General features: G+C 44.1%; 1 protein-coding gene across 2 annotated transcripts; it reads left to right on the forward strand.

The window, feature by feature from the left end:
• Positions 1-6,465: 6,465 nt before the first annotated feature.
• On the forward strand, positions 6,466-15,824 carry LOC102947738 (cytochrome c oxidase subunit 6C-2). Of its 2 annotated transcripts, none has more exons than XM_027818375.3 (4): positions 6,466-6,621; positions 7,828-7,955; positions 11,553-11,691; positions 15,701-15,824. In XM_027818375.3, exons 2-3 carry the CDS (start codon positions 7,842-7,844, stop codon positions 11,676-11,678), a joined length of 240 nt encoding a protein of 79 aa, XP_027674176.1. In that variant the 5' UTR covers positions 6,466-6,621; positions 7,828-7,841; the 3' UTR covers positions 11,679-11,691; positions 15,701-15,824. The 2 variants fall into 2 exon arrangements, with proteins under 2 accessions (XP_027674176.1, XP_007056064.1); XM_007056002.4 differs by having other exon boundaries at positions 11,553-11,687.
• The last annotated feature ends 1,375 nt before the right edge of the window (positions 15,825-17,199 follow it).

Here is a 17,199-nt window from a genome sequence, read left to right on the forward strand (position 1 = left end):
GATGCCTGGCAGCTTAGATTTATGCAAAGTTTTTATACGTGAACAAGCTTTGCATACTAAGACTTCTTTATTAAAAAGAAGTGCAGGGGAGCCTCAAGAACATACTGTGAACCAGCAACCGTCTTAATGTCCATCTCAAATATATGCCACAGAAGGGGAAAGTGAGGCTTTCCTGTGTGGAAAATAGGTATTACCTGACACCAGGAAGCTGATATTTAAAGCCAGCTTCCAAATTTGCACTCAGAATTTTGTGCCTACAATTAATTGCAGATGCAATTTTGCAGGCAGAATTAATTAATTGAAGAAATGTTGGCAGTTAGAAACTTCCTGATTTTCAGGTGAAATCAGGATTTATGAATACTATATGTTGGCCTAGTTATTGGGGTTTTTCCTGTATGACTATATTGATTTAACTCAGCAGGAGTCTGACTAGAAAAACAGATAACAAGGAAAAAATGGTTCTAGATAAGCGAGCTCTTGGCAAACATTTATGAGTTGATAAGGAACAAGGCCAGAACTATTAGCTTTGATGATTTTGCCTATTCTCCAGTAAACCTACGAAACTGGTTTGGACCCGAACAGGAAAAGGCACCCGAACACAGAAGGACAAAAGAACTTTGACAGGGTTAAAAAGACTGTCACCTACAGCCCCCAACTAAAACCTCTCCAGTGTATCATCAAGAATCTACAACCTATCCTGAAGGATGATCCATCACTCTCACAGACCTTGGGGGACAGACCAGTCCTCTCTTACAGACAGCCCCCCAACCTGAAGCAAATATTCACCAGCATCTACACACCACACAACAAAAACACCAACCCAGGAATCAAACCCTGCAACAAACCCTGGTGCCAACTCTGTCCACATATCTATCGAAGGGACACCATCATAGGACCTAATCACATCAGCCACACCATCAGGGGCTCGTTCACATGCACATCTACCAATGTGATACATGCCATCATGTGCCAGCAATGCCCCTCTGCCATGTACATTGGCCAAACTGGACAGTCTCTACGCAAAAGAATAAATGGACACAAATCTGACATCAGGAATCATAACATTCAAAAACCAGTAGGAAAACACTTCAATCTCCCTGGTCACAATAACAGACCTAAAAGTGGCAATTCTTCAACAAAAAAACTTCAAAAACAGACTCCAACATGAAACTGCAGAATTGGAATTAATTTGCAAACTGGACACCATCAGATTAGGCCTCAACAAAGACTGGGAGTGGTTGGGTCATTACAAAACCTAAACCTAATTTCTCCAATACTAATTTCCCCCTACTGTTACTCACACCTTCTTGTCAGCTGTCTGAAATGGGCCACTCTCATTACCACTTCAAAAGTTATTTTTCCTCCCTTGGTATCCTGCTGTCAATTGAATTGTCTCGTTAGACCTCACACTTGGTAAGGCAACTCAATTCTTTCCTGTATTTATACCTGTTCCTGTATTTTCCACTCCCTGCATCTGATGAAGTGGGTTCTAGCCCACAAAAGCTTATGCCCAAATAAATTTGTTAGTCTCTAAGGTGCCACAAAGACTCCTCGTTGTGTTTTCTCAAGAGAGGCAGTGATCATTCAGGAGAGATAGACTGAGAAACAGGACCCCACTGGGGGTGTCTGAAGAAGCTAGCCCTGCCTAAGTTAGCATCAGGGGATGGTAAACCTTTAGGTAAGATAGACGTATGTATGATGTTGATTTAAAATCCTATTTATCTAAAAGCTTTGTTCTTACTGCTAAAGTAAACAATACTTTTGTTTTAAGAAGGCAGTCTAGTCACTGTATTCCATGGTCACAGACTCTTGAAGGGAAGAACCGGAGGTGCCTGAACTCAGTTGGACTACAAGGGTGAGAATGGCTAATATACAGGTCTCAGTCTAGGAGTGGGAGAATTGTGAAATTCCAGCCTCAGACAAATAAAAGCATGAGGCCTAACACCTGAAGGCATGCCCTCAGAGGTACCAGAAAGGGGCCACAGGTGCAGTTAGCCCTGTAGCTATGACATTTGTCTATTCTGAGACATAGTTGAGTCTCCTGTTTGATAATATGATAAATCATGGCACCATGTACTGGACAATCAATGGGTGTCATTCATGGAATAAGGTACTGTACCACATGAGCACAGGCATCAGAATCTGGCCCTTTAAAAAGTTCAACAAAGTTTAAAAAATTGTAAAATGAGATTTTAAAATGATATAAACAGTTTATGAAATCAACAAAAGGCTCATGAAATCCCCATCCACTGAGTTTATTTGGATTTTAATGTTTGCTTTTTTTTCCTCCATTGTTCGGGATACCCTTTTAGAAGTTTGAAAATGATTATTTTCCCCTACCAATTTTGTATTCTTTCCATTTGGGAATCATTGATTTGCCTCGTCCCTGATGCTCTGAATACAGCTGAGATTAATACAGCTGTTTTGTTTAACTGCCACTTCAATTTTATAAAATGCCTTATCATACCATAGCATCTATGTTTGTGCCCCAGCACCTCTGATTGATGCCAACACATTTCTGAGAAAAGAAGTCTTTAATTAGTTAATTTCTGGCTCAGAAACAGCATGAGGAGCACAAATGTTTTTGTTTGTGGCACAAAGCTAGCAGCTAGTGTTGTTTTTATTAAAAAAAAAAAGAAAAGCCTTTCCTGGTGATAGAGTACTAGACTTTATAACAAACAAATTAGGAATGTGGCAGCTCGGAGGATTGCTATTGTGACACACAGCCTTGTTCCACGAGAGTATTCGTTCTAATTTGATCCAGGTTGGCTGACAATCATTGCCATCAAATGACTGTTTCGTGGCCTGTGTGAAAATAATTGATTATTACAGCGTTGTTCCTAGTGGATCATTGTCCATGTCACAAAAACCCCTATGATAATGGGTACCTTTTCGGGAAGTCTCAGTAGCAAAGCCAAGGATTCAGGGCCCTATCCTGTACCCATTGACTTCTGTAGGAGCAGGAGCAGGCAATAAATGAGCTTTAACTACCTCCTTCCTGCCTCTGGAAGTGATCTTTTTATGCCAAAAGGTACTAGGGTGCTTCAGTTCCTGCCACTGCTATGCCATCCTGGGGATAAACAGAGGACTTGTCTCCAGGGTTGTAAATCTGGCAACTTTTCTTTACAAAACAAATAAAAAACTCAAGCAAACAAACTAGATATTTAGGGCCAGATTTTTAAAGGGATTTAGACCCTAAACAGGCAGATAGGCACCTAAGACCATCAGGAAGTGCCACTGCCATTTTCACAGCCACAGTTCAGGCAGTACCTAACCCTCCTAGGTGCCTAAGTCCCCTGGGCACCTAAGTTTTCACCAGTCAGCATTGTCAAAACCCTTAGCTCTGATGCTGCCCCACAGATAACAAGCTGCTTAGAGCTTTAGCTCAAGCCAAGGCCCTGAAGTGGGATTTTTAAACTAAGTAGGGGAACAAGTATCTTGCCAGAGCGGCCCAGTCCTTATGCATGATCTGAGTATGCCTAACACCTGATATGTTAGACTGCAGCAGCAGCTGCCACCAACGCTAGGTGAAGGGCAGCACAAACAATTATTAAGGCCCTAAAATATAGGCTCCCCTCAAAATGCAACACAGGGAAAATTACTAACGAAGCTTTTTGTAATGATATGCAACCATAAGGCTGGACTTCGTGTGAAAAAGAGTTCCTGAACAGCCATACTAAAAGAAGATAAAGAAACTATTGACAATATTTTGGAGTCAAAGTGCTCTTTAATCCTCTGCCCCCAAATGGATTAAGGGGGTATGATAATACACACAAACTGAATTGTGATATTGAAATATAAAGAATTGCTAAATGGTTAAGATTAAGAGCTTTGTTAGTTACACTTTAATTTACAATTATGGATAGTGCATGAATTTAGATGAGGTAACATTTAGGCCAACATGAGTGTCATTTAACTAATTCTCCTTTTAAATAGAATCGCTGATTTGCTTAAAAGTGATGTTATTGCTGACAGGACCAAGGTAACATGTTGTGCTGGAAGATTTTAGGTAAAAAATACACAAACCTGTAATGACAAGAAATCCCCTTTACTTAGGGTGACCATAAAAGAAAACTAAGGTAGTAGTTAGAAGGGAAACATGGGCAAATCATCACTTTATTTTAAAAATCTTCCTATTAGTTGCTAACCGTCAACAAAGTGCTTGTTTTATTTACAGACTGCACCAATCATGCTTATCAGTGAACTAAATCATGTCATTTTATCTACCATCTGCTCTTGCACCAATTCTGAAGATGTGTGAGAATCACCATTTGGTGTAGGATAGGAAGTGGAGCAGGGGGCATCGGTTTGTTGGCTAAACAGTGAGGAAAGTATTTATTTCTGACAAGGATGACTAAATGGAAGGGGCCCTGTGCAACTGCATATGTACACAGGCCTACTAAGATCACTGCTCAAAGTGGAAGAAAAACGCCAGCAATCCTGAAGTGCAGGCCTCAACCAGGTGGCACAGGGGTCTAATTTGGACTTTGTTGCAGTGTCACAACAATGTTGCTTGCCTCCTAGGTGTGATTCTATGCCTTTTTTGGGTTGGACATGATGGCCTTTTACTTATGAAGGGGGCTGTTGTTGGTCTGGAGGTCGGGATGGATCTGTCAGTCATGCGGGGTGGGCGGGCTGTCGTCAGTTGGGAGGGGTGGTACGGGTCTGTGGTCAGTCAGACAAGCAGGGGCTGTTGTTGGTCAGTCAAGATGGGGCTGTTGTCAGTTGGACAGGCAGGGACTGTTGTCGGTCAGTTGAGGTGGGACGGGGCTATTGTCAAGTGTGGGGGGGCTGTCGTCAATTGGGGCAAGATGGGGCTTCCGTTGTTTGGGGCAGGGCTGGGCTGTCATTGGTTGGTTGGGGTGGAATGGGGCTGTTGTTGGTTGGGGCTGTCATTGAATGTAGTGGGGATGTCATTGGTTGGGGCAGGGTGGGGCCACTGTTATTCAGGGCAGGACAGGGCTGTTGTTGGTTGATTGGGGTGGGATGGAGCTGTCATAGGCTGGGGCAGGGCTGTAATCAGTTGGTCTCAGCGGGGTTGTCATCAATTGAGGTGAGGCAGAGCTGTTGTTGGTTGGGGCAGGCTAGCTGTCATCAGTTCATTGTGATGGGGCTGTCATTGGTCAGGATGAAGTTGTCATTGGTTAATCGGAGCAGGCAGAGATGGGGCTGTCGTTGATCGGTTGGGGAGATTGTTGATCAGTTCGGGCATGGCGGGGCTGCCATCGGCCAAGGCGGAATGGGGCTGTTGTCAGCTGGGGTGGGGCAGAGCTATCATCAGTTGGGGCAAGGTGGGGCTGTCATAGGTTGCAGCAGGTCTGTCATTGGTCAGGGCAGTCAGGGCGGGGCCGTCATCAGTTAAGGCAGGATAGGGAGGTCATCAATTGGAGCAGGGCTGTCACTGGTCAGGGAGGGGCTGTTGTCGGTTGGTCAAGGCAGGGCTGCTGTCTGTTGGGGTGGAGTAGGGTGGGGCTATCGATGGTGAGGGCATCTATCGAAGTCCGGGAGGCGGATAGGTCCAAGCTCACCCACATCTGAAGGCCCCTCCCTCAGCCTAAGTGGGGAGGCCAGGGCTGTTGTCAGTCAGATGGGACAGGGCTGTCATTGGTCGGGACAGGGCAGGGCCATCATCGGTTGGTAGCAACATGGGCTGTCATCAGTCAGTTGGGGCAGGGCTGTCATCGGTCGGTCGGTTGGGACAGGGCTGTCATCGATTGGGATGGGCCTGTCATCGGTCATGATGGGGCTGTAGTCGGTCAGTCAGGGTGGGGCTGTTGTTGGTTTGGGTAGGGTAGGGCTGTCATTGGTTGGAGTGAGGTATCATCGGTCACTCGGGGTGGGGCTGTCAGTCAGTTGGGATGGGGTGTCGTGGGTCGGAGAGGGGCTATTGTTGGTCAGGGTGGGGTGAGGCTATCATGGACCAGCTGGGATGAGACTGTTGTTGGTCTGAAAGGGGCTGTCATCAGTCAGGGTGGGGCTGTCATCAGTTGGAAGGGGCGGGGCTGTCGTCTTTCAGTTGGAGCGGGCCGGGGAAGGGCTGGCCTTGGTTGGTCATGGCAGGGCTGTTGTCGGTTGATTGGAGCAAGCTGGGGCAGGGCTGTTGTCGGTTAGTTGGAGTAGGGCGGTCAGTCGGAGCTGGTCAGGGTGACGCCGCTGATGGTGGGTCTGAGCAGGTTGGGGGGGTGCCCTTGGTCAGTCGGGGCGGGGCTATCATTGGTCAGAGTGGGACAGGACACTGTTGCACACTGCAGTGTGCATGCAAGGATGATACTGTCACACTGAAGGCTCCTGCAGAAGGAGCAGTACGGGGTGGGGGTGGGGCTCCTGTCATGCCCTTGCCTGGAGAGATGGTGGGGTAGCCAGAGCCACAGCAAGAGAGCTTGTCCTCTCCTTCCCCACAGCTTTTCCTTTGCCCTCCCTCACTCCCTCCTTCCTCCCCCTCCATGGTGGTCCCCTGCTGTGTTGCTTAGCCCCACCCCCATACGAATCTGAGTTTAGTGGCTCGCGGTTTGAGCCGGGCGGCTGCCGTAGCCTAGTCAGTGTGTTGCGCATGCGCGGCTGCAGTTCCGTAGTCGGTGTCCGGCTCTTGTCAGTGCGGAAGGACCTTGGTACTTTGCTGAGGTGAGTGGCGATCGCCCCGCTCCCCCGGAGCTGGTCCGCTAGCCAGGCGCCCCCGCCTTTCTCTCCCCCCTCCCTTTCCCCGCCCCGGCGCTCCGGGAGCCCCGCGGCCGCCTCTGACCTCCGTGTCCCTGAGGCCTGCGGCGCCGCGCGGCCGTTACCAGCCTCCGCGCATCGTGCGAGTGAGGGGCCGAGCGAAGGACCTGGGAAGCAGGGCGAGGCTGCGAGGGGGGCGCGTGCGAAAGAGTTGCCCGGAGGCTCGGTCACTTCTGGGTCCGGTGCTGACCCGGGCGTGCCTGGGCCGTGTGAATCTTGTCCCCATTTTGTCACTCGGTTGGTGTTTGTGGCCTAGGCACCTGCCGCAGGCCAGGGGCGGGCCCTGGCCTAGTTCTCTGCGTATGATCCCCGGGGATGTGTATAAAGTTGGACAGGGGTGTAGGGTCTCTGTTACCAGAGGGGTCTGATCTATAGACTACCACTGCCTTGCGTTCCCTGCCAGGACATGGCAGACCGTGAGGTGCAAACGGGGCTTTTTCAGCAACAGCACTTTTATCTGAGCATGACTGCATCTGCATTTGGAGGGCTTTGCTGGCATAGCTGAACTGGCAAAACTCTTGTATAGACGATTCCTTACATTCAGTCCTATGTCTCATACGACTGTGTGCACAGTCTGCTGCACTACTGTGTACATGGCACAATAAATCCCTGTTGAAGAGATGTATTACTTTACAGTAGGGTTGTCTGTCACCTTTATTTTTTTAATCTAGTGCATTAGTCATACATGATGCCATCTAGATTAATAAAATACGGTTCCTGGCCTAAAAAATTTGAGTATGACTTGTCTCAGGAATATAAAATGACAGTAGACTTCATAGGAGACAGAAGGGTATTGTGTGGATAAGACACAATAAACAGTAGAAAGAAAAACTCTTATCAACTAGTCTATTATATGTAAAGTATTTAAGGTCTATTGTGTTTTGATAGTTTCCTCTCACAAATAGATTGTCCTCAAAAGGCATTTCAGATGTTGTAAAGAGGTATTTTAATGGAGGGGATGATTTGGGTATGTTGTGAAGCTACTCTAGTATCCTCTTGTTAGACTAAACATTTCACAAGTCTGTTATATACATAGAAAACAAAATGCATCAATTAGGACAGAACCTTCCTGTGTACATCTCTTAATAAATTTCCAATGTATTACTTTCCTAGGAGAAATCATCACCATGTCATCTACTCTGTTGCCCAAACCACAGATGAGGGGCCTCCTGGCCAAACGGCTGAGATTCCATATTGTAGGGGCAGTGATTGTATCCCTGGGAAGTGCAGTTTTGTACAAGGTGAGGTCTGATAACATCTGTGAACCCAGTTCATCTCGACCAATCTATATAGCCTTCTGGTTCAGGACTTTGACTTGATTTATCTGTTTATGAGAAAACTGCTGTGGTGGATTTCTCATGAGCATGTCTCCAGAGTGCTATGAAAAAACCTTTTTGGTGCTTCTTTGAGAGGAGTTGTTCCTATTTTACAGATAACCTCCGATAGTTTCTGAGTGACTTGACCGAGGCCACGCAGTTGTTGGCAAACCTTGGACTAACCCTAGGAGCCAAGCATTGCACAATTCATGTCTACACTGCCCAGTTAACATGAACTCTTACCTGGCTTTTAGCCCACTTGGTTCATACAAGAAAAAAAAAATCTGACCCAGATTTGGAAGTGCTTTAAGCCTGGGTTATTTTATCTGGTGGAGGTGGGGGTTAGAATACAGGCTCCACTTTAATCCAGACTGCTTTTCAGTGAGGAGATAGTCCTCCAATGCCTTCCCACAATTTTTCCTGAAGGACAGTCAAGTTTTCCTGCAGTTGAGCGGGAAAGAATCCTAGGGCATCTCACAACTGAGAACAATGAGATATGTCTGCATACACACATGGGTGAATGAGGACACAAATACTGGTAGGGGTTTGCTGTTGGGATGCCCACACCCAGGGTAGGCTAACATGGATGCCAATCACCCAGGTTACTTGTGCAGTTCAGACATAGCCCTAGTGCTTTGTGCAACTCATGCTGGTTCGACCTAAAAAATTTAAAATTGGTGGTGCTCAAACTGGTTCATGGACTTGCCTCTGTTCAATGTAGGATATTTATTGAGGGGGAAGAGGGGAGAGATACGCTCCCTGAGGAGGGTCCCACTTATGAAGTTATCCACAGAATGATGGTCTTTGAAACTCTTAGCTAAGCAAGATGGGCAAACTCTCTGCCTTGTGTAACTTAATTTGATTTCATAGAATATCAGGGTTGGAAGGGACCTCAGGAGGTCATCTAGTCCAACCCCCTGCTCAAAGCAGGACCAATCCCCAGTTTTTGCCCCAGTTTCCTAAATGGCCCCCTCAAGGATTGAACTCACAACCCTGGGTTTAGCAGGCCAATGCTCAAACTGCTGAGCTATCCCTCATCCCCCTCATTTAGGAGAGTCAAACATCTCTCAGCCATTTCTGCTTTCTTAGAGTGAGTTAACCCTTCTTGGCATATGCACTGGCATCTGAGTATTTTGTAAAGTTGTTGTAGAGTGTAAAATAAACATCTAGACTGATCTCTTTTAAGATGAGGTCTTCCTCTGTGTTTGCAAAGTGCTTAAGGGACTTCGGATGCCGCTGCAGTAGAAGTAATAATTAATACAATAAAAATACTATCTGCTGGATGCTCATAAAGGTTGAGAGCCACCTTTTTCCACTATCTTTAGCCACCATTGAAAGCCAGAGAATTGTTAATAGCCTTGATATCATGCTTTGATCAGAAGACTACCTGTGTGCTCAGTGGAGCATCTATCATTATTGTTGACAATCTGTCTGAAAAGGTACAGTGGGCAAGGTGGATACAAGATATCTCTGGAGGGATAAGGACAACATGGTGAAAAAATAGAACTCTGGCTTAAGTGTGAGGTTGAAGACCTTTTTCTTTAAGGATTAGGGGCAATGCCACATGAGTGAAGCTTTGCTTTCTGGGACCCTAAAGAGTCGTGCAGACAGAATAGCGGTAGTTAAAGGTATTTAAAGTGTTTAATACACTGAATGCACAACTATCACTTTTTATGTCTTAGGATGGCTTGATTGCCTTTATTACTAAATGTTTGCTAGATTTCTGAGGTGTGATATCTTGCAAAAAAAAGTTTCACTCAAAACTGATTACCTAGGCAGTCTAAACACACGCATTCAGCAACTCATTTCTAAGTACATAGAATAACTGACCCTCCAGTCCCTTACTAAACTTCATTCTTGTCACTTGCAACATTTAAATTTTCAGAAAGCCCTAGCTGAAGACAGCTGTAAATATTAAGGTTTAATTACTATTATTCATCAGTAAAGCCTAGCTCTGTTACCAGCACAGTCAAAGGCTTCAGCTCCCCTTGGAGAGCTGAAAAAGAGTCCATTAAAGTAAAGTAGCAACTTACCAGGACATAGCTAAACTGACACTTGATGTATCATTAATCACTGCAATGCTTCTCTTTTTTTTAAACAAACCTGGAACATATGTGGTGGGGCAACTCTTTACCCAAAAATCTGACCCTGTATTTTTTTTTATGTACAAAGAGCACACCACAAAAACTGGGAATGCAGGTAGGGTATAAATCTCAGTTTTGTGCTTTTTCCACCTGGGGCTTCTGTTTGAAGAGCCAAGCTCCTCACGTAAGAGCAGTTAGTTTCCTACACTCTTGTTCCTTGCTTGGGCACCCTCTGTTGAACTGGGGTGTTGAAGGGATATGTGTGGGAGGACTAGTCTTCATCCACTGGTCCCTTAATTATGCGCACACATGGCCAAATCCTGCAACTGTACAGGTGTATAACTCCACTGACCTCTGGCATTCATCTAGATTTACATCAGTTTAAAATACGTGCAGAATATGCCCCTGGTCTGTGAATATTGTCAATTGTCTTCTCTTCTTTCCTAGCCAGCTATGCTCACAGCTGGTATAGAATTTGAGGAAGGTGGGGATGGGTAAAGAAATTCATGCATGGTATCTTGCCCATTGCCACTGCTGTGCCCAATCAGATGATTCCTCAAGGAGCTCCCAGATTTATATGGCCATTCAGTTGACTAAAAGATTCTGTCAAAACAAATGAACCACAGCATGGAGCACAAGGGTGTGTTCATACTAGGAAAAAGGTGGAGGATGTTCTTACCTTATATGTGAACACATGGTAACTAGCACAAGGTAAAATCTTAGTGAAGACAAAGCAATTTGTAGCGTTCACATGTGTGAAGTTAAGTACCATGTTAATATTAAACTGCCTTGTCTTCCCTAGGATTTAATCGTGTGTTAATTAATGAGTGTGAACCCACCTTTTTCTTAGTGTAGATGTGGCCAAAGTGGGTGCATCACTTTGGCTATGTGCTTTGGCAGCCCCCTTTCCGCCTTTTATAACCTTACAGAATTGTTCTAACTGTAACTCAGTTTTAGTAGGAACGATAGATAAAAGGGCATCCCTAATTCACTTAACTGTGTGATTGTCCATGGGCATATTAACAGTTTATTTCTAAATCCTTGAAGAATAGAACCATGACCAGTTGGTGACAGTTTTTTGGGAGAAGATGATCACTTGGACTTCTGCACGTTATCTGACAAGGAAGAATAAACTTACTGGTGTCCTGAAAATTTAGTAATGCTGTTTGTAAATCTGGTTCCAATTTTTAGATGAAACAACACTAAACATTTGTTTTCCCATCCGTTAAATAGTTCAGAATCTAAATCTGAGTAAAAGTATTGCTGTAACCTGCTAATATCTAACTGTTCTGTGTTGAACTAAAGACAGCTTTTTTGAGATTGCAGTAGTCTTGTATCAGGTGATACGGCACCACCAAGTGAATTACAAGCTTTCTGCATCTGTTACACAAATTTTTCTACTCCTTAAAACTTAATTCTCTACCTTTTTGCATTTCAGTACGGCGTGTCTGAACCCAGAAAACAAGCATACGCAGACTTCTATAAAAACTATGATTCCATGAAGGACTTTGAGGCCATGAGGGAAGCTGGTGTGTTTGAAAGTGTACAACCCAAAAACTCATAAGCAGCATATGTAGGTAATAGCAAAATGCCTTACATCAAACTGATCTCACTAACTTCTGTTTATATTGATACACTGGAAACTTCCCATTTTGATGTTTTTGATCAAGTTCTGCCCTTAAATTGACTTCCAGTTAAATGGAGGTGAGAGTTCCTGAAGTTTAGAAAGGGAAAAAGGGTCTCGGTGGGAACTACAGATAACGTTCCTTTTGTTACTATATCATTAGAGCCAGTGATGATAAATGCAAAGTATTGCATATTGAGGGGAAAAATTGAACTACTTATACACCCTTTAGGGGTAATAAATTAACAGTATTAACTTAAGGAACGGACTTGGCAACATTCTCATCTCTGCATGATGTGCAGTTGTCAAAAAAGCAAAGTGTTAAGATGCATAGGGAGTAGAAAATATTATATAAATCAGTGGTTCACCCTAACTTGCAATAGTGTGCAGTTATGATTACCCTATCTCAAAAAGGAAGACACTCATATGAAGAATTGGGATATGGGATATGAAACTGAGATTGATTTCTTCATTGACAACTTTCTTCCATTTCTCTTAAAACTACTTCTTCAAAGACTGACCAAGGGCAATGGCTTCTCCATTCTTCCGGTGCTCAGGAATGTTCACTGTGATCATCACATGATGATTTGTCTTTCTAAATTATCCTGGCCAACTATGGTTTGACTTTTAGTCTCATTCAGTTTGTTACTTGTTAAGTGAACAGGTCAAGTACTGGACTTAATGGTGTTAATGTTTGTCTTGCTTCCACACACAAACATAACATCAGATAGCAGCTGGTTCTGGTATAACAAACTATGGATGATGGATGCTTTTCATATAGTTGTAAAGTAAAAATGCAAAACAGAGTAGTGTAAACTAATAATGGGATTATTGACCATCCTTTTTTTCCTCCCAATGGAAATTCTACATGTTTTTAGGAACATGTAAGAGGTAAATAACATAGGGATCACTTTACCTTTGTACTCCTACCTCCAGTTTAAGATCATAATAAAGAATACTGCTAATGTATGTTTATGTAAACTAACTTTTTCAGGCAATTACATCACCAATGCTTTGGTCAGGTGGCCTTCTTCAGGGTGTTTTGAAAGGCTATCTGGCAAGAATGTCAGATCTAAGTATGGGAGGAAAATCAACTGAAACACTACTGCCAACAAACTTACAAGTTTAAAACTCTTTAATTGAAACTAAGAACAGAGCTTTGCTGTGCAAACAGAGCTAAAAGAAACACTTGATTACACCAAGACGCTATATGCATTCCAGTTTGCAACCAATGTACAAAAGTCTTTCTCTGACCAGGTTGAGTGCACCTGTTTGTTAGAACTGTGAAACATTAACTAGCTCAAGGCTTTAAAGGGATTTTGGGATTATCCTTTCTTCATCATTTACGCAGTGGCATTAGTTGAGAGAAAGTGGCACAAATAGTATAATCTTAATCTGTAACTCTGCTTAGGTAGAGCATTAGAAGAATTATCAACAGATGTGGAGGTGTAATGCAAAAATATCCTCAACTTCTGCAGTAGGAGAGAAGCTGGTTGGGACCTACAGTGATTGTAGGGTGCATATGACTAGCTAGGTCAGGGGTTCTCAAACTGGTGGTTGGGACCGCTCAGGGGTCACAAGGTTATTACATGGGGGCGGGGGGAGGGTCACAAGCTGTGAGCCTCCACCACAAACCCTGCTTTGGCCTCCAGCATTTATAATAGTGTTAAATATATAAAGTATTTTTAATTTATAAGGGGGGTCACCAATACAAAAGTTTGAGAACCACTGATCTAGGTAAATCAGAAGGAGGGGGAAAGAGGAGATATAATTTAACATTGCTGCTTCCGACATCTGTGGAAGATTGCACCTGCACTTTCTGCCTATATAGTGAATGGGGAGATCTCCCGGCCCCTCCAAATATATATATGAAACTGGATGGAGGTTCAGTTTTGATGCTATTTTTGCTATGGACACCTGTCTTGTAGGAACTGTACTAATACCAACCTGTTGAAGGTCTGGATAAGTAAATAGAAAATTTGTCATAGGCTTTCCTGATCCACGCTGAAGATGTGTTAGACTATATCTAATACTGCAGCAAATCCAGTGGTTTGGACTGACTAACTTAAAAATAGACTCTGAAAATCCTCTTCTTTCCCCCCATCCCTTCTCCCCAATTTTAGGGCTAATACTACTTCTTTTAACCTGCTGTTTTTGGAATGTTTCTTGCAGTTACCGAAGAGGAAGTAGATCAGTGATTAGCATATTAGCATGGGACTTGAGAGACTGAGGTTCAAATCCCTGCTCCGCTATAAACTTATGCGTGACATAGGGCAAAGAGGTAGGACTAGCACTTCAAAGAGCTTTCGGCACTGCAGTGCTGAGTCTTGCAATGCTTGACTTTTGGGTGTGTTGCTACCAGGTGGAATCCACAGCCCCAGGGTAGGCACCCAGGATGTTTTATAATGCATGAAAAGAGTTAGATGCCTAAGAATGAGACCTAGAAAAACCAGCATGCTGTGTGGGGAGCTGCCGAAGGTACCCAAAAGAAAATGCTGAGGAGACCTAAACCCCATTCCTCAAAGACAGGTGACTAGGTCTGGTTTGGAGAGAGGCTCTTCTCTCCATTTGCATTCACAGCCATGAATGAACCCTCCCTGGAAGTTAGGTGTGTAATCTCTTTCTTGCCTCCTCCTGTGTGTCCTCCTTTCCCCCCATGCCCCCTCCTCCCCCCAAAAATAGTGTCAGCAGTGGAGCCACTCTTACCCAGGCTGTTGCAGATCTGGGTTCAATTCCCCTGTCTGCCTGATTTGGAGAAGGGAGGTTTGAATTCTGGTCTTTGTCATCTCTGGAGAGTGCCCTAACCACCGTGCCGTGGGGTATTCTGGGGCAGGTCTCTGAATCTCTGCCTTTGCTCAGCTCATATTTAAGTATTTATACACAGTGGAACAGCTTCTAGAAGAGAGATTGAGACCTGCTGCTGAATACCCCAACCCCGTGCTTAGGGCACTCTCCTGGGGATACCAGAGTTCAAATCCCTTTCCCCCCTGGGGCTAGGGTGGCAAATGAGCCTGGGTGTCCTACAGCTTGTGTGAGTGCCCTAATCGAAAGACTAAAAGTTATAAGGGGGAACGGTGGCTCCTCCAGCTATTTTGGGTGGGTTTAGTCTGAGTGCCTGTTGGATAGGGCCCTGCATGTAAGAGAGCTAGTTTGAGGATTCTGCTGGGGTTTAGGCATATGCTAGGCATCTAGACCTAGGCAGCTGTGTGAATGCTCACTGGCAGATTTTTAGGTGCCTAGGGGACCTACAGAGTTAGGTGGTAACTGAGCGGGGATATTGAGGAATTTAAATGCCTCAGTCCAACATTTAGGCACCACCAAGTTGTTTTGTGGATCTAGCCCATAGCACTTCAGTTCTCCATCTGTAAAACGGGGATAATAGTCCTTCCTCACAGGCGTGTTGAGGATAAACACACAAAGACTGTGAGGTGCTCAGATACTGTGGTAATGGGGACATACAATACAGATGTTCTGGTGCTACGGTCTTGCATGACTCTTGTCATGGAGCACAGCTGTGAAGGATTGAGATTGAGGGTGTTCAGTTTAATACAGAGAAGTAATTTAACAAACTTGGATTTCTTCCTTTCCAGGTAATCCACCTGCATTCATTTGTTTCCTCTGTTGCATTCCTTTCTTTTTTAGGCTTCTTGCTACAGTACTTAGTAAGATGTCTTCTTTTTTCCATCATACACTTGTGCATTTATCAATGCTGTGTACATAATGAATCTTGAAGGCTGTTCCAGATCTTATTATATAGCTCTTGATTTGTTCCATGTTTCAGTTTTATTTACCACATGCAGTGTCTTAATAAGCCATGAGGAAATAGTAGTGGGAAATTCCTCTAGACTAAACTACTGGCATAAACACTTTTCCTCTCTGTTTGAATTCATACATCCTAATGCTTTTACTTCTGAGAGCTATATTGTCCAAATATATTAACTCGTGTTTTTCTTATTTTGCAGATCATCTTCAAGGAGACTTGACAGCTTAAACTTGTTTCTTCAGTCAACTGTAAAATGTGTAATACACTTCAGTGGTGGGCATGCTATAGTGTAATTCAATAAACTAAATACTTAATGAAGCTTATTTATCTTAACTGTTGACCATGACTGTTTAGATGCTGAGTGAAGGGGTGGAAATTCAGGTGGTACTCTTCATATAATGCTAAAGACAAGTTGAGAGATAAAATAGAGATCCTGAACCCTTGTGGTTACTAAAACTAGTTTTTTTCCCAAGAGTAGGAGTGTTATCTCCATTATTCTGGCCAAAATCAACTGAGCCAACAAATTTGCAGGTAGGCAATACAGACAGCATTGTTTGCTTCCTGGCCTAAAGTGTTCAATAGGCAACAGGTGCTTGCAGTGCAAGTGTTCAGTAGGCAACAGCACTTTCAGAGGATTCCTATAAATAGTATTTACAAAAAATTGAAAGCTTTTTTTGCTTAGGTTACAAAGTTTAAAATGTACCAGAGTTAAGGTTTCCAGGGCCACATAATTTCCCCTCTCCCCCTTCAAAATTCAACCTGTACTACTGAATGAGGCAAGGATCCTCTTGAGAATATGTGGTCATGTAATTAAAGAAAGCATCTTAATGCGTACACAAAAGGGGTTGCAAATTAATATTGCCCATGCAACCTTAATCTGGCAGTTCCAAACTTTTGACTGATAGAACTCTTAAATAAAATGACCTTTAAGGGTTGTGGGTTGACTGGGAGGTGTGCATGGGAGAGTTTTGAGTCACTAGCACTTCCTTCTCTATCACACTCACATTCATTGGAGGAAAGGGGGAAGAAACAGACACAGGGAAGGGGAAAGGTGAGAGAACAGTGACATCTTCCCTCCCCTCCCCCAATGTATTTTTATATTTTCTCCCATCAAGTTGCCTGTTTGCTTGCTGTCTGGTCTTCTCCTTTCTGTTCCTAGACTCACTACTCTTGAGTCCTCTGCCGGTTTTCCTCTCTCCTCCATTTTAGTCTTTGGCTCACTTCCCTTTTCTTTCTTAGGAGTACTCTTTCTTTCTTCCCCTCTGTCCTGCAATGCTCTGTATCTCCAACACATTCCAGAAGCTTGAACTCTCACTGTTCCTGCTACAAGCTGAAGGCCCCTACTTATTCCCCTTTCTGCTGAAAATGCCTTCTTACTTTTTTTTCTCCCCTGTGTGCCCCCCTTAATACCCTTCCCCAATAGTGCTGGAATGTGACTCCTAGGGCTGGCACCAGCCTGCTACCTTTGGGTATAGGCAGCAGTGCATGACAATTGGAAGATCGTTTAACTACTTAAGGCCCCAGATCCTAGGTATATGCCTGTACCTCAGGCACTGTGTGGACAAGGAGAGGGGCTAGAGAAGACAAGGGCAAGTGCACCTAGTGGCAGCCGAAGGCACTCAGATGCAAACATATTGAAGTAAGAAAATGCATGATTAAAGTACCTAAACAAACTTTCCTTTGTGCTGTGGTGATGTG

Source organism: Chelonia mydas, chromosome 2 (genome assembly GCF_015237465.2).
Source record: "Chelonia mydas isolate rCheMyd1 chromosome 2, rCheMyd1.pri.v2, whole genome shotgun sequence".
Lineage (NCBI taxonomy): Eukaryota > Metazoa > Chordata > Testudines > Cheloniidae > Chelonia > Chelonia mydas.